The sequence below is a fragment of the Amia ocellicauda genome, chromosome 10 (genome assembly GCF_036373705.1).
Source record: "Amia ocellicauda isolate fAmiCal2 chromosome 10, fAmiCal2.hap1, whole genome shotgun sequence".
NCBI lineage: Eukaryota > Metazoa > Chordata > Actinopteri > Amiiformes > Amiidae > Amia > Amia ocellicauda.
Genome location: NC_089859.1, coordinates 5,024,476 through 5,049,428, shown reverse-complemented (window position 1 = coordinate 5,049,428; position 24,953 = coordinate 5,024,476). Strand labels below are relative to the sequence as shown.

General features: G+C 39.7%; 1 protein-coding gene across 1 annotated transcript in view; it reads right to left on the bottom strand.

Moving 5' to 3' along the window:
* Positions 1-14,117: 14,117 nt before the first annotated feature.
* tsc22d3 (TSC22 domain family, member 3) overlaps positions 14,118-24,953 on the bottom strand; it is a 50,405-nt gene continuing 39,569 nt past the window's right edge. The window contains exons 2-3 of the mRNA XM_066714782.1: positions 16,273-16,324; positions 14,118-15,561 (exon numbers count right to left, since the gene is read on the bottom strand). Coding sequence (XP_066570879.1) covers positions 15,316-15,561; positions 16,273-16,324 — 298 coding nt within the window. The 3' untranslated portion in view covers positions 14,118-15,315. The remainder of the gene's footprint in view (positions 15,562-16,272; positions 16,325-24,953) is intronic.

Here is a 24,953-nt window from a genome sequence, read left to right as displayed (position 1 = left end):
GGAGTAAATGAGTGATGCTGTCTGCTTGTATTGTGGGATTGTACTGTCTATATTGTCTGTAAAGCACACAGTGACCTGGTCATAGGGGTCTGGGTAAAATTCACTCACAGCAGACACGGTCAGTCCTCACTATGGACAGGGATCGGCAGCACAATTCATCAGATTTCTGATTATAGGTTTGGATTTTCATTCTACTCTTAAGCACAAGCCATTTAATACCATGACAGAATGAAGTAATGTGTCTTACAGAACCTTATAATTTACGTTCACACAAGTTCCCTGACCGGTAGTCTATGCACTTGATTTCACTTAAATCTATTTAATTTCTCATCAAAAGATTGGTAAGAAGCTGTCTGTAATGGTAATGTCATGTTATTGAAATGTAAACACTTCAACCAAATGGTGCTTGTGGGTGATGTCAGTGATGCAAAGTAGGCATAAATACACTTAAAATGTTTATGTAGATTCAAGTGATTCTAGTACTTTTTAACCTTTTCTCATGGTATTATATACTGTTTCTATGATGTGTTTTTACTTGAAGATGCCACCATCACCCCTATTGGATGAGAGCCAGATGCAGTTAAGGACTACTATACTTTATACATCTGTCGCACCCTACAAAACAAAGTATATGGTTAGATAATATAGTTATGAATTATTATTTATGTATTTTTGTCTTATGTGGAGACAGCTCATATTTAAACACACACCTGCATTATACACTTACAAGAAAAATATAAACAACCTACAGAGTCAAACAAATACATAGTGTTTTAACAACAAAATATCACAGCAAAATGCAGCGAGTTACGCAAGCAAAACACAGCAACACTTACACAATTTAACTAAAACTAGAACTGCAATACAATATTATTATTATTATTATTATTATTATTATTATTATTAATTTTATTTCATTGGAGACGCCCTTATCCAGGGCGACTTACAACATAAGTGCAAAAATACAGAGAAGTACAAGGCATCAATCATTACAAATTCAACTTAGCTAAAACATAGCAATTCAAAATAATACATTTTACAAATTCCAATTCCAATTTACACAAGTACAGTAAGAGACTCCCTACATCCTGGACGGTGAAAGCTAAGTGCTGTCAAGATGTAGGGTTATAGACGAGGGCTACGGGAAAGGGAGCAAGGAGGAAAACAATCAAGAACGCGAGGAGCATAATAAGCTGAAGTGCTATCTAGCAGGGATAGAGGACTAATATTACAATAATCCTGATTAGTGAGTTAGTGCTAGTGACTGACCATTGTGGCAAGTGTGACATAGTTCTGTATTGATCTCAGATTATTTGGTGCAAATTAGAGAGTTTGTAGATGTGAAGTGTCTAAATAGATACACTCTCAGGAAGTGGATAGAAATTACTGGATCACTACAGGATTATAGCATTTCTGTTTCATTAATGGACGAGAAACATGGTCATGAAAGTGGGAGGGCCAAATGGTGTTACTGGACATGAGTAAAGCCCAGCGTGTGTCAGTGACGTTCATCTCTAAATCCTATATATCTACTCAAGGCTGCACACAACGTGATCCACGCAGTGCGCACTTAAATCTCCTCACTAAACCTGTGACATTAGTGTTAACAGCCTGTTGTACAGAGCAGTTTGTTACACTGAGCATGAGAGCTGTCAGAAAAAATCTGTCTGAAACTAGAATTAAAGCACTAGAAAGACACTACCCTACTTATTATGTGTTGCTCTGTGGGGCAGAGTTAGTTCATTTTGGGTTTGAAGCAGACCTTTGAGGTAATCTTAGGGTATATTTTAAAACCACACAACAAAAATACCACTCCCTCTAGCTCTAAATTCAAGCTACTTCCTAAGGTTGCAATTATTTTTTCCTCCAGCTTCGACCAAAGCAAGAACATTGCTGACGTCAGCCATGCATAAAAATAGGTTGCAGAGAGGATTCCTGAGAACAAGGGTAGAACTGTTATTACGTGGTGTTTTGAAGCTGCTTTTGGGTTTTTAGTGTTACCTGGGAGCACTGTGCATGTTACTGAAGCAAGTCGTCAGCACTGCAACCACACTGTTTGCAGAGGTTATATTTCCAGAAGGGAATTACATTTTCTTGGAGTTCCTTTATTGTCTCTGCATGTTGAAAATACTGAAAAAAAAACATAATTCATACAGTTTACTTCACTATATCCTTGGAATACAATTTATATTATTGGCCAGACAGATTTGTGTTGTCTCTCCTACATAACAAAAACATAACATGACCTTAGTGTCATGCAGTTTTCAAATAACAATATACCCTTACTGAATGGAAATCCTCTCTCTGTGTGTGAATTTGGCCTGTTTTTGTTTTTGTTCTGAACTATTACTCCCCACTCTTCTCTGTAAGTCTGTCTGATGTCAGCCAGACGTTTAAAGGTCGGTTCATTTTCATGAGTGCCTTTCCCTGGAAAAGAAAAGTTGTGGTCGATTGTTCTATTTGCTACAAAGCTTCGTGTGAATCGCATGGCTTCACTTTGCTCTCCTCCTGCTTTGCTTTGCAAACAGTCTGTCAGCAGAAACTGAAGCAGGTAACATTTTGTTTTGTTTGGGCTTTGCTTTGTTTTTCTTCTCGTGCCAAGGAATGAGGGTGGAAACTGTCTGACATGAGTGGCGCTAGACTGACAGCTGGAAGCTCGCGTGCAAAGGGCACAGTACTGCACCAAACCTTGGCTTCAAAAACATGTATTTTTTAATGCACTGTCGCCTTCTTCATGCTTACTGCTGATTCAGTTTCAGTCGATCTTAAACACGATGCACGTTAAAAACTCTACCTCTCCAATTCCTTTGCAGTATTCCTTTAGTGTGGAAAAAGGCCCATAATTCTTATATTTGACCAAAAACAGCCACTTAATAGCCTGGCATGCTGGCTACAGTGATGATATATTCTACCATTGTCACAACACTGTAACGGGGCTACATTAAAGAAGAACATTGTACAGAAACAAAATGGGATTAAAAAAACAGAAAAACTAAGACCTAATGGTTGTCTGTTAGGGGTGGAGCCGTCTCTATTTCCTTTTTGCATGTGTAAGGTAAACAGGAAAGTCTGTTTCTTTTTTACACGTGTTTTTCCTAACATGACTAAGCAGAAATTGTCTGTTTGTCTTCCCGCAACAGGGATGTAGGTCATTCTATCAACGCGAGTATGAAATGGATTTGTAAAATAAATTGCAAAATAAGGATTGTCTATGGTTGTATATTAACGAGAAATAGTGCTCAGTGTACATCAAAAGCCACACTATCCCTTTCCTTGGGTCAGCTGTTGAATATGGTTATGACATCCAGTGCTTCCAGTTTACAATAGGTCAGTCATGAGCCAAAAAACTAACACCAAACACAATGATTTTAGGAAAGTGCGCAAGTTATTATTGTGTTGTCAGTTTTTCCATCTATTTGAAGTACTTTTTGAAAACCACATTGTTTTATTTTTGTATTTGTTTTCTTTGTAACTTGACTACTGACCAAGTGACTGATAAAGTCATGAATGTAAGGTCCAAAAAAGGTCCCTGTTTTGTGTTTTATGTCTTCATTTCAATGCTTAATTGAGTATTTCAATAAAACATTCATAAATAGATAAAAATGTAATTTAGTGTAAATGGTAGAAATTATGCAATAAATAACAGGGAAATATTTCCTGGACTTCTTCAGTGAAATATTGAATTAATTTCAGATATGTAATGGTCTGCTTTTGTAGCTTGTTCAGTATCTGTAATGAAAATCTTGAAAGGTTGAGCATAGTTTGAGAATACAGGACATTCTGAAAGACGTGCCAGTTTTTCCATGATGTTCGCTTTAATTTGATAAGAGATGAAAGTAAAGGGGTAGAATATTCTGAATTTCAACTGTAAATATCTTTTGTTGCATTGAGTGTAAAACTTCTTAGGAAATTTAATTAAAACACAGATTTGATAGCTTTAGAAGCCTTTGCATATAATTTGAAAGTAATAGTGTGGAACTATCACACAGATTCCATGCTGTAAAATAATATGATAAATTACTCCAATTTTATTCCCAGTTTGATTTTGCTAAAGCTGTGTTTCAAGGTCAGATCAAAAGTTCAGGCACTGGATTGTTTATGGATTCTGTGCATCTGTCTTTCGTGGAATTAACGTGTCCACTAAGTCATTAAATTGTCCAGAACACTCTATAATTTGTTCCATTTAATGGCTTACGCACTCTTCCAACTTTATGAACCTGTTATAAAACAAAATAAGACACGTACCTGAAACTATAAACCATTTCTTGGTATCTAATCGGACTAATCTTTAGCCAAAGAAGGCTGGAAACAGGGATTGCTGATTTCCACTGACTATTGCAGTGTCTTCAGGACAATTTAATAACTTGGTGCACATTCATCTTATCATGTGAGTTTTATTGCATGGCAGTTGTTAGACATGGACATTTAGGTCAGATGTTCAGTGGTTTTATGCAACACCTAGGAAAGTTGTAAAAGGAAAGCAAAATGTACTTGCAAAAGCTAATACTGTAGAGACTTTCTCTCTAATAGCTGCACTGACGTCATTGCCTATTTTAAAGTGTAAAGCTGGTCCTACAATTGGGGTATATAGAGTCCTGTAAAGGCATCTCTTCCTGTTAATGGCATATTCTCAGTAGTCATGTTCTTGTGAGTGCATTGATCTGGCCAGTGTTATTGTAAATCCATCATGTGAACAGCATTTTCTAATGTATAGTCTACTAGAATCATAGAACATACAAGTGCTCCGTTTGATTGATCATACACATTGGTTTCCATCCTCCTTATGCCCAGCTGCTTTGATGCTTCGCAACCATAAAACTCCAGGGTACTTTATCAAAGCACTATACGGTCAGTCCCCTTTAAACAGAAATTTCTCTCTCAAGGGGTCCAAGATCATTGGCCCTGTGGATTACCAGCTGGGGTAAAGGGGCTGACTTTGACTGATACTGCACAGAAAACCTAGTCTGACAATAGTTGCCCAACATCAATGGGTCTGCCCTGACGGATGGGCGCTGGATGACTGCCCGTACCCGGATGCAGCTCTAAAATGCCGCTGGCACTGACCACAAGGCAAGATATCCAGCGTGGCGTGATTAATATGATTCAGCATTGACTGTACTTTGTCACGCGCTGAGGGTGTCTGGGTCAGAGCCGTCTCGCCTGAAGCCTGTGATCTTGGCTGCTGAGAAATACTTAGAGTTAAAGAGTGGTTGAATTCATAACAGGTGATTCTTACATTATTAATGCACCCTCCCCACACCCCAGCCCAGCACACTCATACAGAGCGCTGGGAGATTGTGGCTCCTCTCCACTAACCTACGTCTAACAATTATGGCTCGCGTCTTCAATTCCAGCTTGCTGCTCATTCATTAGTGGCTCCATTCAGTGCATGACATTATGACTAGTCGAGTAATGATGTGTTATAAAGTTCACCCGCTCGTTTTTTCTTCTCTGGACAATTGATAATCAGTAGTACATCTTTTAAATTGTATACATTATTACATAGAATGCAGCTTACGAGAGTTGCAACTCTTAAAATGTTGAACTTATAATGTGAGAATGAATTGCAGTCACAGGAACGGAATAATTTACAAATTGTAATAATAAGTACAGTAGTTTCCATAGTTTAAATATATTTTTCGTCTCTGCAGTCCAGTGTATGTGGGGGTTTTTGGCAGACAGGAAATGAAATGTTCATGGTTATTTACCTTGCTCAAGTCACAACAACAGCCAGGCACTGGAGCAGAGGAAAGCCGCATTTAATGGGCTTCTCGCAAAGGGGTCTAATTATATAAGCACAGGGCCCCTTCCAAGTTCTGTGTTGACATGTCACTGCTGAAAACAGTGGACCCTTGATTTGTTTAGTTGTTTGTTCCAAGTATCCCAGGGAGGGACTGGAAACCAAAGTGCTTACCAGTAATCTCTTGTTGCTTGTGGCTGAATTGGCAAAACTTGAGACAGGTACTTCCGCTCCATTGAACATGAATAATACCAATAAACACACAGTTCTCAGTACGTCCTGAGTCTGTTCTATATGATCTGTTTTATACACTTTTCTAATTTGAAACCTTTCTCGGCAAAAAGTTGTTTAAGTTTAAGGTTCAATGTAATGTGGGCTTTCTGTAAAACCTCAACTGCCTTGCTTCTAATGCTGGAAAATCTAGAGATTGTGTGTGCTGGATTAAATATGAAGGGAATTATTTATTTTCCCTTTCCTGATATTAAATATAAAGCATACAGGTTTATGAGACTCTACTCAAAGTTATTAAATAATCTAACAAAAATAAAAATGGGAAACTTTAAATGTTTATTAAAATTTTAAAAATAAAAAAGTAAAATTTATTAAAAGTATTATGGAAATTGGGAGCATTTTCTCATGCACTATTTTTTATTTTATTCAACATGAAGTGCTAAATAAAGGTTGAAATTTTGAAAATCTTTTATATGCAGGTGTTTCCTGTCCCTCACTAGCAGTTTCTTCCTGCAGCTCCAACACAAAACTGCAATGTGTTAGAGAGAAAATGAAAACGTAAAAGTAAAAGGGAAACCGTTTAGACAGCCATTTATGGCATTCTAGAAAAAAAGTGACATTAATAGTTTCAAAAGACATGCATAAGAAAAGAGGCCTTCTTCACAGCTACTGGAATTTAGGTCGTGGCTGGGAGATAACCATCACAATGATAATGACAGAAATTGCCTGCGATTATTGAAATTAGGTTGTTTATTCTGTAATCCTACCGAGACCTTTTGGGTGACTCACTCCCTCCATTCCTATATTTATTTCCCAACGTAACACTTATTGCTAATGGAGATTTTTGTAGACCTTAGATCTCTTTCGGAAGCTGCTAAAATATTAAATAAGGATTGCTACTCCCAACCAAAGGGATGCAGCCTTTGCTAGTGGCACCATAAAGGATAGGGTGTTTTCTAGAAGAAGAAAAAAATGAATTCCAGGTCCCCGTAACTGTCAAAACACCACTCTCAAAAGGTATTTCCAAATGTTTTCTTTTAATTTAAGAGAGCTCTGCTTTGCAAAAGTGGTTTGAGTTAGGACAGCTGTTTTAAACTGCCAGTCAGTTTAAACTCACTGTCAGTTCTCTGTATGAGTTCTGTCCTTTTCATCTGAGGCTAATAATGTGAACAGTGACCAGCATTTTAGAAGCATGATTAAGAATGTACTACTAATGGTCCTTTGCAATTGAAATGCTTTGGGGTTAAAAGTTGGAAGGTGTTTTAAAGGCTTCTGTCAGCCTTGGAGTCATTGGGTTGAAGTACCATCCAGTTCTTATTAAGAGCAAAACCCCTTTTCCAAGGAAGTTCTTGTTGAATAATTTTCCAGATAAGTGAAGTGCTTGTGACAACTATTAGAGCTGAACAAATAGCGGAGACATGCAGGGGCCACAGCGAATGAATTCTCAAGACAGGCAGATAAAAACAAACGGGCTCTCGAGATTTCATTGCTTCATTCTGAGAACATTTTCACAAGTTACAGTGTGAAAACAATTCATTCTGGTTCTCACTTCCTTTTTTATGAAGTAATTTGATTTATGTAATCTCAGCACCTTCGCATGTTGTAGTAAGGGATGGTAAGAAGAAACTAGAGACTAATGACCGCAGAGCTGACATAAAGGCTAATTCTCAAAGATCTAGTTTTGCATCACAATACAGCCCTATAATTTAATTTAATTAGCACCTGCACTGGCTGTCCCTCTCTGGTGGACATTACTGACTAAGTGGGGAGACAGGGTGCCACGCTAGTCTCATCTCCTCTGATACTTGGCTTCAGCTGTAATTAATGTGTTGATGCAGAGACACCATCAGTGGTGCAGCGGTGACGTGTACGATTCAGCACGTTTAAATATGGATCTCTCTCCCCAGGTCTGTGTGTCACGTCTTCGGTTTTCAGATAACGCTTGTAATTGGTTTTGGTTTACTTGTGTGGGTGAGATTTCAAGAAGGGTGGACTTATCCCTTTGACTGAATAAGTAAAATAAACATCGCTGAGTTTGAACAATTTTGTTGTTACAATAGAGACCTGTACCTAAGTACCTGTGCCCCCATAACTTCTTGTTTATTCAGATTGAAAAAGTGACCACAAGGCTGTTAGTGTAAAATGTAATATACAGTATATGTATTTGTGGAGAAAGGAGTGTTTTGGAAAATGCTTCTCTCTTAGGACCACTTCTATCAACATCTGCCAGGAGCTCTGATACCTGCACTTGCTTTCATGGGAATAAATGGAGACCTTTGCCATGGCAGTGTTGTGTGTTATGTTGCTTCACAGAAATCAATCAGTTAGATCTGTCAGAAGAGCTCATTATATGCCTTCCGAGCAGCTGGCCAAACACTCTAGACATATTTAAACTCTGTTTGTCAAATAATTGAGAGCTGGCAATGTCACTCTGGGTTTTAGATGCTGTCAATCATCTGTACTGAAGGGATATAGCTACCGAGGCACAGGGCCAATGCTACTTGTTGCACACCTGAAACAAATGATGCTTTGATTATGTCATGGTATTGTGTTCGCCAGCACATACATTGACTTGTCTTGTATAGTATAGAAATGGGATTGATATTTCTAACGTTATAAATAACTGAGCCGCATAAAGGGGACTTTGACACATTTGTAATTACTGCAGGGGAATCCAACTCCCTCTGAATCAGTAAGAATTCCTGCTTAATAATGTAGTGTTACCATGTCATGCAAATAGTGCTGTTAAAACCTAGCTGAGCTTTGCAGTGACACTGGGAAGGTATTGTAACAGTATGTGCTACAGGAAGTGCATTATCTTTGTAACTGGAACAGATATAATGAAGTAACTTTGAAATACTAAAGAAATTAATCTTGGTTGAATGTTTCCTTCTCCATTACGTACAGATTCAGTTATGAAAAGTGGGCCGGCAGCCCAGTCTGTCTTTCCAAAGACCATGAGAAAAATGGGAAAAGCAGTTGTTTGCTAAACATAGTTAATAGGAAATACTCTGTATGCTTCTTTTGCCATTTTTACTGTTGTATAATTTTACTTAGTTTATAAATGTTTATCTCCAGAGCTATGTGGCTCATGGGAGTGACAGTCTGTGACGAACATGCCTCGGATTATTATTGGTTGTAGTAAGCCATTCCGTGCAGACGAGATTTGCTGCTCTGTGCAGTATTGCAGGAATATTTTATCCCCTTCTTAATGGTAACTTTACCACTGACAGATACTTAAACCCTTAAAGAGAGTGTCAGCTGCCAAATGTTGTTAATGTAATAATTTTATTGTTATTCAAATTTAAAACCGTAATTTAATTAAACATGGCACAAAAAGTCTTTGGTGCCATATTTAATTAAATTCAGTGTTTTGCTTTTAATAGTAAGTTTCTACTCTGGAGTCTTCATTGAAACGTGTTGGATGAAGTGATTATTGGATCTGCTTATTTTTCAGAATTGTTTTTGGTTTACAATCAGTTTGCAAGGTGCGAAGGCCGTTATCGAACAAGGACTGAAAAAACACCCTTACCCTGAATGCAGTACTGTAAAGAAGGAGCTGAGTGTGCAACTTCACTTTTGAGCAGATCAATGGAAAATTCCCAAAGCAATTCAGAATAAGTGTTTCTAATATAGTCCCCTGGTATAACTTCATACCTCATGCATAGCATTGGTTATGATTGCAAAAAGCGAGCAAAGCACTTTATAAGGGCAACAAGAATGCAATTTAATCTGCAGCTTTCCCAGAGATCAGTATGTGCAAAAATAGAACAGACTGTGCTCACACACACGCACACGCACACACACACAAGACGCACACAAATAAGCATGCATGCAGACAGAGTCAGGGACACACTCCGAAAATACCATGCAAAGACAAGGCCGCAAATATAAACACACCCACTCATTTAGATTGGAACAGATGTTTTCGCCTTACATAACAGTAAAGGACTAACAGCTGTCTTTCTTGGCATCAATCAATGAGGAAAGTATTCTCAAAGTAAAACCTCAAGAAATACCCATCCTCATCCTAGGTCAGTGTTTTTCTCCAGGCTTCAACATTATTGGAATTTCTTATTTATTTATATGGGAGTATAAAGTCCTGTATGCTGCTAACCGGATGTCTAGTTTATTTCGCAAAAACTTTACAGTTTCTCACACCGTAACTCTGATCAGTGTTTTAAAGCACACATTTCATATCAAGCGCCAATGGCTAGACATTGCTTTTCTGAGGATACACACAAAAAAGTTTTATAACCGTAAGAGACACCCTCCCCCACACCTGCCTGACTGAGCAGAATCATGTGACAGAGAAGAAGCAGATGAATTAACACTATCCAATAACAACACAATGCCTGCTTCTCTGAAACACAGGCTGAGGAAATACTTCATAATTGAAAGATGCCTCATATTATATAACCTTAAGAAATAGACTAAGTAATGTGAACATTTCAAAATGCTTTTTCTGTTACTCCTGAATGTTGCATTTAAGTGTTTGATCAATTCTTGGCAGTTGTTTGGTTCAGCACATTATTTAGTGTTATATTTCCCTTTTCCACAATTATACCATTTATTGGTAAAGACTGACCATTTTACAAGGAAAACATAGAAGAAGAAAAAATCAATTTATTTTAGCTGTGCACAATTTAAGACAATTCTTTTTTGTCTTTATTAGGATTTGAGCTTCTTTAACCTTCACTTATACCACTAGGTTTGTACAGCTGCTAATGACATCACTACCTGTCTAGCCTACTCTAGTTTGGTATTTATTACTTAATTATACATAGAAGTGACATCAATCAGCTCCTATAAGTAATGTTAATGGTTTGTGTTCTTTCTTATGTCAGACCATAGTTCCTCAGCAATACCATGTTATTTAAACTGCTTTCAAACTGTTACTTAAACCAGAAGACAATGACACAATGGATTTGGCACCGTGAAAATCGGTGTGGAGGCAAGTTGAGGAACTTCCTGTTTTTGTAACACACTCCTTCCATTTTAGCCGCAGTCAACGGGATCAGTAGGTCAGGGTCCTACTGAAACTAGGATGTGAGCCATTTGGTGCATACTCGATATTTTGCATTTGTTACTCAAGCTTTTGATCCAGGACCTTATACAGGCTAATGTCAAACAGTCGACAGGAAATAAAACACAGATGTCAGTTAGAGCAGAACTGTGCTTTTGTAAAAATAAAATACACCACTGCGAATCTGTGAGCATCCAGGTTGTGGCTGTAGAAGGAGAGTTGATGTGCAAGTCCCTAAGGGTTTACTCAGAAAACGTTCTTGATTTCTTGTCTTCCTCAGCATGTGAATATTCAGTCTGTCCAAACCGAGAAATGAACGCCTTCCAAATTTACCATATGGCTCCAGTTAAAATTCGTTTTTTTAATTGTTTTAATTAATTGTACAACTAGCAGCACGTGGGCCAACCGTCAGAGAAGGGGATAATGCAGCGAACACAGCGGGGGGAAAATACTGTGAACCGACAGACAGGGGCAGACAAACAGAAGGTAGCATGGAAGCTGCAAAGGAAAGGCACGATTACCCGTGATACCAAATAAGGTTCCCAGCGAGCGGTGCCCAGTTTTACAGCTGGGTGGAACACAGGCTCTGGGGAATAAAAGTGCAGCTCAGGTTTCAAATCAACTGCCAGTGGCAGGACTTCCTCTGTCTGAATCTAAAAAGTCTGGGCTGGGGGTTTATGTGCGTTTCTGTATGTGTGTGTGTGTTTTTCCACTTTCCTAATCTGGAGTCTACAGCTGCTGCTGACTCAGAGCAAATCAGCTGAGAGGGGGACCTTGTTGTGTTTACTGGACATCGCAGACAAAACACTGCTTCACTGTGGCTTCTCCAGCACTCAACCGAGCCTGAAAGTTGTGGCCACTAGTCCATTAGCCGTCCAGGTGTCTGTATCGAAGTGTGGCACAGAGTTTTAGAGCACAGTAGATACGGCATTGGTTACGCAGGATTAAACTGCATTTGACTTGCCTTCATTGCCTGGTTTTACATACTGAAACTGCTTTCTAAGAAACTGTTTACATACTTTCAATTTAATTTACATTTCATTTTATGGTTCCGAGCTTTAAGTATTGTATATGGTCAAATGGGAAAGAAAAAGAAATGAGTAAACAAAACACATTTAAAGTTACTAATTTACTTGAGAGTCCCACAGTTTCCTCCCCGGTGGATTGTATATTATTATATGTATTATTATCTGCAGGTATTTTTATATAGTATCCATTTGACTAGAGCACATGCAGCCCTGGTCCACAAGAAGCACGCTTTTGATCTGCAGCAAATGATCGATGAACAGTAGAAGTATTACTAAAACAATCGCGCAGCTTGGGAAGCCTCTTATTCATCAGGTGATATAAAAGCGAGAGCATGTGCTATGCTGCATGGTGCATGCAGAAACAATCTGATTGATACTTCCTTTCGTTCTGATTTATAGCAGGTATAGCTGGGGTTGAGATTCCAGTCATTCATATAGTGTGGGTTACTGCAAATGTACTTTTAAAGAGGCTGTGGATGTTACAACTGTTGATCAACTGAATGTACTTTTAAACCACACACCTTTTCGAAGGAATCTAATTCATGAGCCTTTCTAGGGTGTGTAGCCCTCCTTCCCAAAAACAAATCAAAACAGCAGCCTACATTGAAAGTCTGATGTAACTCCACCAAAATCTCCAATTCAAACATTTAATCATCTTTAATCAAAAATAAGTGGTTTCTTCTCAGACTGGGTGTGCACGGAAAGGACAAAAATGTTTGTCTCTAAGACTAAGCAATTATATCCACATTATTACTGTAGCAAACTGAACTATTGATCTCATACATAATGACAAGATAATTAAACCCAACCCCAATCTTACATTGACCTAATAAAGTACAGTATATGACACTGGGATGTAGCCTAGATTATATGAAGTGCGTATTTTACAAGTAATCCTATCGTCGAATTGTCTGACACAGCCCTGCAAAACGCCCAAAGTCCTCGAACATGCTCTAATAACACGGTGGTGTTTATTGCAGATGGGAATGCAGATCTTTCTAGGACCCGTACAGTAAAATAAATTTTCCAAAAAACAAGACTAAATCAAGACTTTTTTTTGTGAAATGTTTTAGATCTTCAACTCATAGCACTTCTAGTTTAATTCACGTCTTCATTATTTGTTGTTTGTGCGATTTGTTTTTGATAATCCATACTGGTTGTGCCTTTTCAGTTCGATTGCCATGTAAACATGGACAGAAGTCTCTTTACTAAAACATTTTAACATCCATGAGCAGTTCAGAGCACTGAGCTGTAACTGCACAGAAGCCAAGACTAGTTGAACCATGTAGTTAGTATATTAGTGTAGTATATTCATCTCAGTGCAGTAGGGTTTGTGAAAATTAGGACACAGCCTTTAATTGGCCAGCAGAATTACAAACCTCCTTTCAGATTTGATTCAGATGAATGTATCCATTTAGGATCAAAACACATGGCCAGCTTAGACCAGGGAGACTGAAGTCAAGTCCCAGACTGTCTTTAAACTGAAAATGAAAGTCTGCTATGCTGTGTAAGCTAAAATTGTTCCAATAGGTTAATGGAAATAATATGCAAATGTCATACTTGCTATCATGTGATATTCCAGTTATGCAACATGCCAAAACCTCAACAAAGAAATTCCCCTGATTTAGACTCAACATTACAGATTGAAGAGAACTATTCTGCTTTCATTTTGAAATATAGTACCCCAGGGTGGGACTTATTTAGGTGTCATTTAATCCCAGTCTCTTTAGATTTAGTTCAGATGGGCAAGGGTTTCAGGCTTTAAAAATCATAAAATAAAATAGTGCTCTCTGAGGTGATGCTTATAGCTGTGGACATGAGAATGGAGATCTTCTGAAAGCACAGTAAAAATTAAAAGTGCAAGAAGATGGTCTTAATGCAACAAGCATGGGTCTGTACCTACAAGAAGACTTAACTGTGCTTTAAGTGAAGGATGTTCTCCATTCATTGTTCCTTGTAAGATTATAGCCATTCAGTGCCCAATAAATGATAGTGGAAATTAAATGTACCGATGCATGGTCTGTATTAATTTCGCAAAACTAAAGGCCCCTTCAATCAATCAGCACCCTTTAAGACAGACAGAAACAATGGCTTTGTGTAAACACAGGTTTATTGCAGTGTGCATCGTGTATTCATACAGCAGAGTGAATACCCGCAGTCAGTCTCAAGGACACACAAAAGCAACAATAACCCGTTTGTTGTAATTACAATTTCTAACAAGACTTATCCGAGTGAAATAAACATGGTCCTTGTTGGTTCATCTGAATATTATACAAGTCTTTGGTAGTTAATAAAACACATTTCAGTAGAAAATGTGTGGGTTTGTCAGATAACAGTCTAGACCTGTCTTTCACCTTAGCGTTTCAAGTCAATAGCTGGTTTGTGTTCAAAGGAAATGAAGGATCAGTCTTACATTGGGAGTGCACTGGTCGTCACACTGGTGGCATGTCTCCATCTTGTGCAATGTCACAATTCTCAATACTTCACTTTACACTATGTACAAATTTACAGAGATATGCAAATTTGTAAGTTTGCTTCCCCAGAAATCAACATATGGCAGTTATCACTCCTATTGACAAATTTTGTTCTTTTTCACAAAACAAAGTCTCATTTTGTAATTCCCCCAAAGCAGCATTACCCCGACTGCAGAGTACACAAGCGATGCGTCTAGAATAGATCACACAATAATCAAGGCTGACTGGATCAGTCCTTAAACCAAGAATCCTGGTCCTGCAAGTCCAGGAGATAATGGTTGTTATTCTTCTTGATTTTAGTGGTCTTCAAAAAATAAAGGTTTAAAAAAGAAATGCGACGATGGTTGCGGAGGGAAAAGTTACGTCATTGTGTGGAGATGTACAAAACCTCTGCTACAGAAATGATACATCCACGGGCTCCTGTGTGTGGTGTGATGGTGGTCCTCTTTCTGGAGATTTCTTTTATCCTTGGCGTGATTCTGTGATGCGGAAGATGTGCCTCTCGGACACCCTGGCTCCGTTCGCTGGGCCAGCCCTGTCACGTATCCTCTCCCTCGTGTGGGGGGGAAAAAGACATGGGGTAGGCCCCGGCATTGGACCGCTTCCTGTCCCCAATGCAACCTCTCTCTCGTCATGCTTTTTGTCTTAAGAGATTGTCTGATACACAGAAAACAGGTTTTGCCATCGGAACGTCTGTTCTGTCCGTTTTGTGTTCCGGCTCATCTGTACAACCAGCTCATGGCAGTTGTGCGACAATATAAAGGAGGTCAATTTCACGAAAGACCAGTGGCTCTGCCCGCCCCAAGACAGAGCCACTTACACAGCAGAGCCGGCACTCTGCGGAGACGCCTGCCCCACCACCGGCTGGTTCTCCAGCGCAGCGGGCAGGTCGGAGGGCAGCCGTGACTGGAACTTCTCCAGCTGCTCTGGGCTTGCCAGGTTCTTCAGGAGGCTGTTCTCCCTCTCCAGCTGGTTGTTCTTCTCAGCCAGCTCCTTGATCTGCTCTTTGAGGATCTCCACTTCCTCCCTCACCGCATACATCAGGTGGTTTTTCACAAGATCCTGAGGAGAAATCAGAAGAGGCCGGTTAAGAAAAATTGGCTGCACACTTCACACACGCTGCACATCTGAGGGCCCAACCCTGGCTCTCGGGAAGGAAAGAAAAAAGACCCTGCTTCCTGTCACCACCCAGCCTAGTTTCCCCTTCTGTTCACTTGCACCGCTATGGGGTCCAATTTCTATTTGCTTTGCAGTTCTGGACAGGTTGCATCAGTCATGCACCTACAGAAGACTATACATGAAGGCCGAACTTCACAAGTGTACAGATTTTAGAAGTTTATTTTCCCAGCTGTGTTTCTGAAAGCAGTCTCTTGCTAATCCACACCCTGTAGAGCCAAAATACTGAACTGCCTGTGCTCTCTAGAAGCTCTCTACACTATAAGCTAAGCAGTGCAGTGCAGTGCAGGAGAAAGCAGGGTTATACATGCTTGTGCACCCTCTCCTCTGCTATGCGCTGTTACTGCACCACAGATCTGTCCAATAACTGCTCCCAGTCAGACAATAGAGTCTGGAGATGCAGCCAAGCGTCTGCCCAGCAACAAGCGACAACAGACGGCATTTGCACACAGCTCTCCGGGATCAATGTGCACTTATTCCCTATATTAAAAATTACAAATCCCCTTAATTAATCAGCAGGCTGCTTTCCTGCTGGAGAGGAAGCTTTCACTGCATGCATGTGGCTACAATAGCGCCGAGGACAAAATGTCATCTTACCATTGCCTGCTCGATCTTGTTGTCAATGGCTACAACGCTGGCACCGGAGGCACTGGAAGAGAAAGAGGGAAAACAGCATGAATGATTGTATCCGTGTCTTTACAGCGGCACACCGACTTCTGTAAGCTTAGGGTCCGAGCCAAAATACTTCTATCATCAATGTCCATCTTAAATCACCGCAATGCAGATGAAGAATTGGTTCCCAGGGTTAATTAAGATGCAAAACTTCGGAAAATACAAGAGCTTTGCACGTCATCTCACCAGGGAATGCAACCAGGAGCCTCCCATTGTTTCCGGTTTAATGCAGATCAAACCAGATCCTGCCCACAGGAAAGCCCCGCTTCTACAACCAGGAGCATTAACCTGCAGTACATCACCATCCACCCCCGACCGGGCAGCTGTGCTGGCCTTATTAAGCCCAACTGTGGTACAATGTTGCATCAGATAAATGCCTTCAAATGCAAACGCAGGGCTCAGCCCCAGAAACGGCTACAGCGCTTTCAGTTTCACATTGAGCAGCGAGTCGCACTTGCGGCTCTAACGCCACAGCCAGCGTGGCTTCCTGTGCGATTCCCAGGCTAATCCAGTATGATACAGGCTATACAAGCGACATCGCATTAACCACGCATTAACGGACACATAGGCATATTTACCTGTTGTCCAGCTTTACAGAGACCACATCCCCCCCCAGCAGCGAGGAGAAGAAGGAGATGGAGAAGTTGTGCAGCTGATAGACAGCCACCTCCATGGGTGACTTGAACATCTCCGTGCTCATGTTCAGGATCAGACCCGTTTGAATGATGCTTCTCGCCACTTTTGCGATCGGTTTACAAAACAAGGAAGGTCTGGTTTTCGGACTAGATGCGATTCGGTATGATTTGTATACTGTGCGTCTCTGCGCGGACCGACTTCCAGCACTGCTTCTCAGCGAGTGAGTCTATTTCTGAGACGGCGGGCTATATATACGGCCGCCTGGGTGACGTCAGAGCACGCACCACAGACTATATTGACTATATTGAATATATTATGCTAATGAGCTCCTGGCGCCTGCCCCCTCGCTGAACCTGCAGCCGGACAGCGCACATGCGCCTGCATCTCACAGCGCCCGATCTAGCAGTGAACAGCGGGGCTTATCGTCAGATCCTCTCCTGTACCTCAGAGAACATCACTGCTGACAATGTACTACTTTGTATACATGCACGATCGATTGTATTTGCACCCTCCCAACTTAAAATGTTGTTTATGCTAGATATGGGTCTAGTTATGTTGTACCACATTTCACAACTTGCACACATCACAATTTGCAGGTGCGTTGCAGGCTATATTGACATTGCTGTCGGTGTCTTTGTGCATTGATTCCACTAAACAAACAGCAGGAATGGACAGTAGACAATTGCAGATGTCCTTGTGCATTGCAATACAGTAACACAAACGCCTGCAAATGGCAAAATGGCATTTGTTATTATGATTATTTTGGTGATGTTGATGATTATGGTTATTCTTATAATGCATTTTAATTTTCCTTGTGTTATGCAACTAATTGTATTATGTACTGCAGCTCTGATGGGACTTTAGCGTTGTGCTGCCACCTTCAGGGCTTTTTCAGTGCAACTACTACACTTGAGTGTTGAAGGGAACATTGTGTACTTGATGGTTTCCTGTGGCGTGTTAGTATTATGAGACTGAAGTTTAACATGCTAATAGCGCCGCTGTGTTTTTCCATAATGCGACATGGTTGCTCAATATACAGAGGCGGACTAGACGCATATATACTTGTTGTTGTTGCTCATTTTGGTGTGTCTGTGTGTGTGTGTCTGTGTGTGTGTTTGTCTCTGTGTGTGTCTTTGTGTCTGTGTGTGTGTCTTTGTGTTTGTGTGTGTGTGTGTCTGTGTGTGTGTTTGTCTCTGTGTGTGTCTTTGTGTCTGTGTGTGTGTGTGTCTGTGTGTGTGTTTGTCTCTGTGTGTGTGTGTGTGTCTGTGTGTCTGTGTGTGTGTTTGTCTCTGTGTGTGTCTTTGTGTCTGTGTGTGTGTGTCTGTGTGTGTGTGTGTGTGTGTCTGTGTGTCTGTGTGTGTGTCTTTGTGTTTGTGTGTGTGTGTCTGTGTGTGTGTTTGTCTCTGTGTGTGTGTGTCTGTGTGTGTGTCTTTGTGTTTGTGTGTGTGTGTGTGTGTTTGTCTCTGTGTGTGTCTTTGTGTCTGTGTGTGTGTGTGTCTGTGTGTGTGTGTGTGTGTGTCTGTGTGTCTGTGTGTGTGTCTTTGTGTTTGTGTGTGTGTGTCTGTGTGTGTGTTTGTCTCTGTGTGTGTGTGTGTCTGTGTGTCTGTGTGTGTGTCTTTGTGTTTGTGTGTGTGTGTGTGTCTGTGTGTGTGTTTGTCTCTGTGTGTGTCTTTGTGTCTGTGTGTGTGTGTGTCTGTGTGTGTGTGTGTGTCTGTGTGTGTGTGTGTCTGTGTGTGTGTGTGTGTGTGTCTGTGTGTCTGTGTGTGTGTCTTTGTGTTTGTGTGTGTGTGTCTGTGTGTGTGTTTGTCTCTGTGTGTGTGTGTGTCTGTGTGTGTGTGTGTGTGTGTCTTTGTGTCTGTGTGTGTGTGTGTCTGTGTGTGTGTTTGTCTCTGTGTGTGTCTTTGTGTCTGTGTGTGTGTGTGTCTGTGTGTGTGTGTGTGTGTGTGTCTGTGTGTGTGTGTGTCTGTGTGTGTGTGTGTGTGTGTCTGTGTGTCTGTGTGTGTGTCTTTGTGTTTGTGTGTGTGTGTGTGTGTGTGTGTGTGTGTGTGTCTCTGTGTGTGTGTGCACAGCTGCTGAAAGCATTTAAGGACAGCGAGTGCTCTTAGCAAGTACCACGTGTGTGTGGAAGTGGACAGGCAACAATGCTAATATCAGATCAATAAGGACTTCTTTTAACTTTTCTTTTCGTTTTTATCCCCAGACTGGATCGATCAATGTAGCTATCGATCTTACATTTGAATGCAGATAGTGAGTCATTGATCACGTTAATAATATTCCAATGTTATCAGTGTTTATTTGAGTGTATTAGTTTACACTTTTTGTATTATCGTTAATAATAATTGCAATTATATGTATTAAGCTAGATTTCATTTTGTTATTGATTCAAGTTATAAAACGTGTATTTGTTTATTTAATGTTAATTAAATAGTTATACTGGTCTAAAATATAATCATTTCGTTTATCCTAAGGGATTTTCCATGACTGGATTGAATTTCCATGTCTCCCAGTGCTGTCGGGTGCAGAGTGGTGGCCTCTGGTGGCCAAGGTCTATAGTGCAGTTTTAATTACAATGGAAACAGCTGTGCTTTATGTCATGCATTTTTGCATTTCACAATTTGAAAGTTGCATGCGTTCAATATTAAAACAGTATATATACCCACAATGTTCTATTATAGTTCTGAAGTGAATACACACAAGTTTATTATAATTTCTAACGAAAATGTCTAGTCTGGTTTAATTGAGAACAACTAATATGAGGCTGAACGACACGACCTCGATGACATCCATGTATCCTCATTTAAATAATGGGTGGTTTTAGCACACTAGTTGTATAGTTCTGTATATAAGGAGGAGAAGCTTGTGAGGCATGTAAAGAAAGACAAAATCGTATGTCTGTGTCTCTGACAACAACCTCAAATCTGGAGCAACCTTGTATTTGTTATGTCACACTGTTTCTGTGAAAGACTCGTCATTGAGTGTTTTTGACAGTGGTCTGCAGGGCGTCCTTTCAGCAGTGATCACACAGCTGGCAAATGGCACAGAAATTAGGAGTAGGCTACTTATTGTTGCATACCACTATTGTATAATAATAATTCCCACAGAACCCAAGCCACTAGTATATAGTCTTATGAAATTGAATCAAAATTAACGAATGGATGAATTGATTGACTAAAATTAAACAAACCCCCCCCAAAAAAAAAACAATAAACCTTTTTTTGTTATCATAGAAAAAGATAATGCTACTGGGAGGTTACAGGTAAAATAATGCCAATGAGCAGAAATCACTTGAAGTTTGAATAATAAATGTATGGTAATTTCCAGATTTATCGTGTTACTGTTGAAATATGTATTTTGTGTTATTATTCCATGGCAGTATTGTACCAGTTTGTATTTGTTTAAAATGAATCAGTAATGTTTCTTTGCAATATTCAAAAACTAAAGTTTGGCATAATGTGGCTCTGATATTATCTGCCATGCCACATGTGTGCTTTTGATTTAACTAGCTCTGAGGATAAATGGTAAAGGCACGAAAACCTTCAGAAAATAATGATGTTGTTATTGTATTTCTTCACATTTTTGCCATGTCTTTAAGCATTTCAGACAGAACAAACCCACAGGTGTTCTGGGAGACAGAATATGAGGACAGTTATTGACCCTCAGTCATGTACGGAGGGGCATCTTCAGATTGATTCTGAGCAGGCGTGATAAGAAGTTAAACTTGACTCAATTGGACTGACAGCGTTTATTTTACCTCACACGCAGTTTCCCTGAATTACTTTTTGATGAAAACATGATATATTTAAGTCTTCCCTTAGGATGACTGTGCAAACCGAGAGAGGAGAAAATAAAATAACTTGAATTATGAGTATCACATGCAGCTGCATTCAAGTCAAGAGCCAAGAAGTGGTCTGCTTCTTATGAAGGCCCCCGGCCTGCCAGCAGTTTCATTCAAAGCAACGCTAAGAAAAGGCTGTTCATCTCTTATCCAGTTTATAGCCAAAACTAAGTAACTAAAACTAACAACTGCTAAAACTACCAGTGTAAAGTTGAAATGCTGTCCTTAATTGGGGGTTTCATTATTCAAATGCCAGATGCATCGTGATTATTTAATGTATTTCACACTGAGTAGGAGTATTTGACCCACAGTCCTCTGTCCTACATCGCTGAGGGGAGGTGAGGGGTTAAGCAGGTTTGAGGGCCAGCCAGTTCAGTGGGATAGAAGTGAATGGTAGCAGCTGTAGTTTTTGAAATATTAATTAGAGCTCAGTCTATCAAAAATAACCCGTGTGTACCAAAATAGGAGCCTTGTTGCTAAGCAGCTATTTTTATAAGTTGTTTGCAGCTTATTCTCATTGATAACCCCCGCAATGCACTCCTTAAGGACAGTATGTGCAGCTCAGAGTGTTGCATAAGGAATAATATATAGGGTTGCATATTTTATGTGATTTTAGTGAGAGAATGGGATTAAAATGAAATACAGGAAGTGAAACCATTATTTTGCAAAGGTTTGTCAGATTTGAGTTTTCACTACAGACACCTGTCTTTCACTCTGATTTCATTTTCAGTTTAAATGTTGCAACAAATTATGTTTTTAAATTTAATACAAAAAAGTATGTTTCAATATCTACTACCAAATCAAAATCAGCTGACATTTCTAGATTTGTAATTGAAAACACGTTTGAAAACATGCATGTGAAAAAGAGGCAGAACAATGGCATAACAGAAGGTAACTGAAGGAGGAAATAAAATGGCAGAGCAGTGTAAAGACTTGCAATCTAACACCACAATAATAAAATGCTCAGGGGGGTGTAGTCATTCTTGGCTAACACTAAATTCTATGCCAGCAGTCATGTCCAGTTGTGCATTTTGAGATCGCATTTAAACCAGTTTATTCTGTAACATTAAATGGGCTGGCAGAGCTATATTTAGTGTTAATAGGTTCAGTGTGTGTGTGTGTGTGTGTGTGTGTGTGCGTGTAGAGTCCCTTAAGTAATGCCACTGCCTCCATTTGTATGTAAACTGAAGAAAGCTTCAGATCAGATGTGAACAAAAGTTGGTCCAGGACGCTGCAACCTGCAGAACCTCTGAAAGTGGCAAACGTGACCAGATTGAGTAACTAACTAGTTACATTAGGAACTCACTGCAGAAAGAACAGAAACAGTTTGACCAGTTATTCAGTCTCTACAAAGAGAGACATGTGGAGCCCCTAGTAGGAGAGAGGGATCGATTTCTGTTTTTGTCAGTAAGAAAGGGAAAGTGTGCTTAACGTTTTCCCTTTAATACTAAATGTGTAGTGTTTACCGTCATAAATACACGCAGAAACAGGGGGAAACCACAGCAAGGCTATCTGGTCTATTCTTGAATTCACCTGCCTTACTATACAGCAGCAATCCTGTGCAGGTTCTGTGTACAGTATTAAAGATGGGCAGGGCAGGGCTAGGTTACTTTCTTAGGGTGATATTTGAGGTCTCCAACACCCTAATCAATATTTGCATCCTTCGACAGGCAATCCAGACACACAATCTGTAAAATGCTAAAACTTCTTACTTAAAAGAGAGTTTACAAACTGCTTGCTTTCAGTTTCTTTGCACCTTGCAGGGAAGGCACACACAGCATGATTAGTCTTGTGTGCTGTGTGATGATTCCCAGTTTTTTTGTCTGGAGTTTGTTTCGTGCTTGAACTTAGATTAGCTTGTACAGTAAACATATCCATCAACGTCTCCGATTACAAATAGTGGTGTGTGAAAAACACTGGGCCTTTTGTTATTTAGACTGGGAAAAGGGGCACTAGTGGGGGGGCTAAAATCGCCTAACACATCCTAGCACCATCCCACAAGTTAACCCCGCAGAAACAAAGCTCTTGGTACGAAGTGTCACTATTCTACAGACGTTTAGCACATGAGCACAATTGATTTTTAAATTCATTAATGTGTGTGCGTTACATTTCTGAAGTCTATACCATTTCTTTTTGAATGTATAGTATTATTTGTAATAATGGCATTATTAAACCGAATGAGGGTACTATTTAACTATGTAGCAATGAAAGAACTGAACAAGAGTCCTAAATGGTAACAATTTAAAGCACACCTGTCTGTCCACAATATCCAAAATGCTTCTTGTCTGACAGCCTTAGTAATAATCTTGCAACTGAATATTTTCCTGATAACAAAACAAACAGACTACAAAGCAAGATGAATAAACACATACAAATAGTTCAATTAATTAATTGAATGTTACTGAAAGCCTACTGGCAAATCAGAAAATGTTAATTTTATGAATGGAGGATTGGTTACATAAGCGTCCCTATAAGCAACACAGTAGAAACATGTAGATGCGATTAACATGTTCGTACCATATAACAAGATTTTACAGAAAGAATTAAACACACATTAGTGTCTCGTACCCATCGCACTGGATTTCATGCTTTGTAGTTTAGCTGCCCGGTGGAAGTGAAACTAAGGGAGGAAAGAGAGGCTCATTTGTGGAGATATTTCTCATAGTTTGTTACAGGAAGGGGAAGTAGAATTAAAAAAATAATTACAATTAATTAATTGAAGGACTGAGAATCAACCTTAAAAAGTTCAGCTGCCGCTCCTCAGTTTGGCTTCGTTCTGCCTAACAGAGGAGGTACTGTTGAAGGGAGCTGGCAAGACTCATACCGACACAAAAGAACTCCCTGTTACTTTCTAATTTATTATAAATAGTTGCTTTGTGTCTCGCTGAAGCTCTGTTCCTCCGTAGGGCGCAGTTCAGGCCCATTATCAGGTGTCACCCAAGCGTTCAAAAGACCTGACAACATGTAAGTCCTCTCTAAATTTATTGCAAGTTTTTTCCCCTTGGCCTTCTTTTGTCTTTGCAAACATCACTACATTTGAAAAACTGGGTCTGGAATAATATACCATACTTGGCAGAACTGAGGGAACTCTTACTTTGCTGAACATTACTACAGAGCTCCCCATGTAAAAGAAGAAGTGACTTCTGGCATTGTAGTACAGCAGAGAGCAGGGAGTGAAAGCAACAGGGAAGTGGAAATCAGATATAGCATTTTATCCACACCTTGCTTTCAGGTGGTAGATATTTCTGTGTGTGTGTATGTGTGTGTGCTCAGCTCTCCATTTCCTGACCTTGAGGATGATGTGTTTTTAATGTACACATTACATTAACAGCTACTCACTCCATCACAAACAATGGGAACGGCAGAGAGAGTCACGCACCTACAAAACAATCCCCTGCAATTTGCCACTTCATTCAAAGCCTGAACCACAAGGCTGACAGATACATCTCTGACATGGAGTGAGATAACTAAAGAGACTTAATACCTTTTAAAATGCATTAACCCATTTCCCTCTCATTAGATAACGAGAATTAAAAATGCCTGTGCTGAAATAATCAGTATGACAGAATTACCAGTGCTCTCCTCTTGCAATCGTACCTACTTTTCCATGGAAGTTGCTTTATTAAAATAATGAGAAGGTGCCGACGAATACATATCGTTCCATAGATTCTGTTATCAATCTCTGCCACCAGAAAAGCTTACTTAAGCATACCTGGTGATAGGATTGTTACAAGACCAGCTGAGACTGAGACCTTTTGAACTGCCGATAAAAAAAGAAAAAGCATTCGGAGTGAAATGTTTGACTTGCCCACAGGGAACTTCACAACTCTCTTCTCTTTCTTACATTTGCAACCAGGTGTTGCATTATATATCCTGCAAAATGTATCTCAATACATTGAAATACATGTTCCACACAACAAACCAGTAAAAACACAGGCATGCACTTTCAAGCACTCTTTGTTCCTGGTACCACCATACAGTTTAAGAGACAACATTCTGCAGTCACTGCAGATTAATGCTTAATTGCTTTGATCTTAATTATAGCCGCTCTTGTAAATATCTCTGTGTCAATGAAAAGTAACAATTTAAATCAACTGCAGAGCAGTTAGCAATTCTCAGTGTAGTGTGATCACAA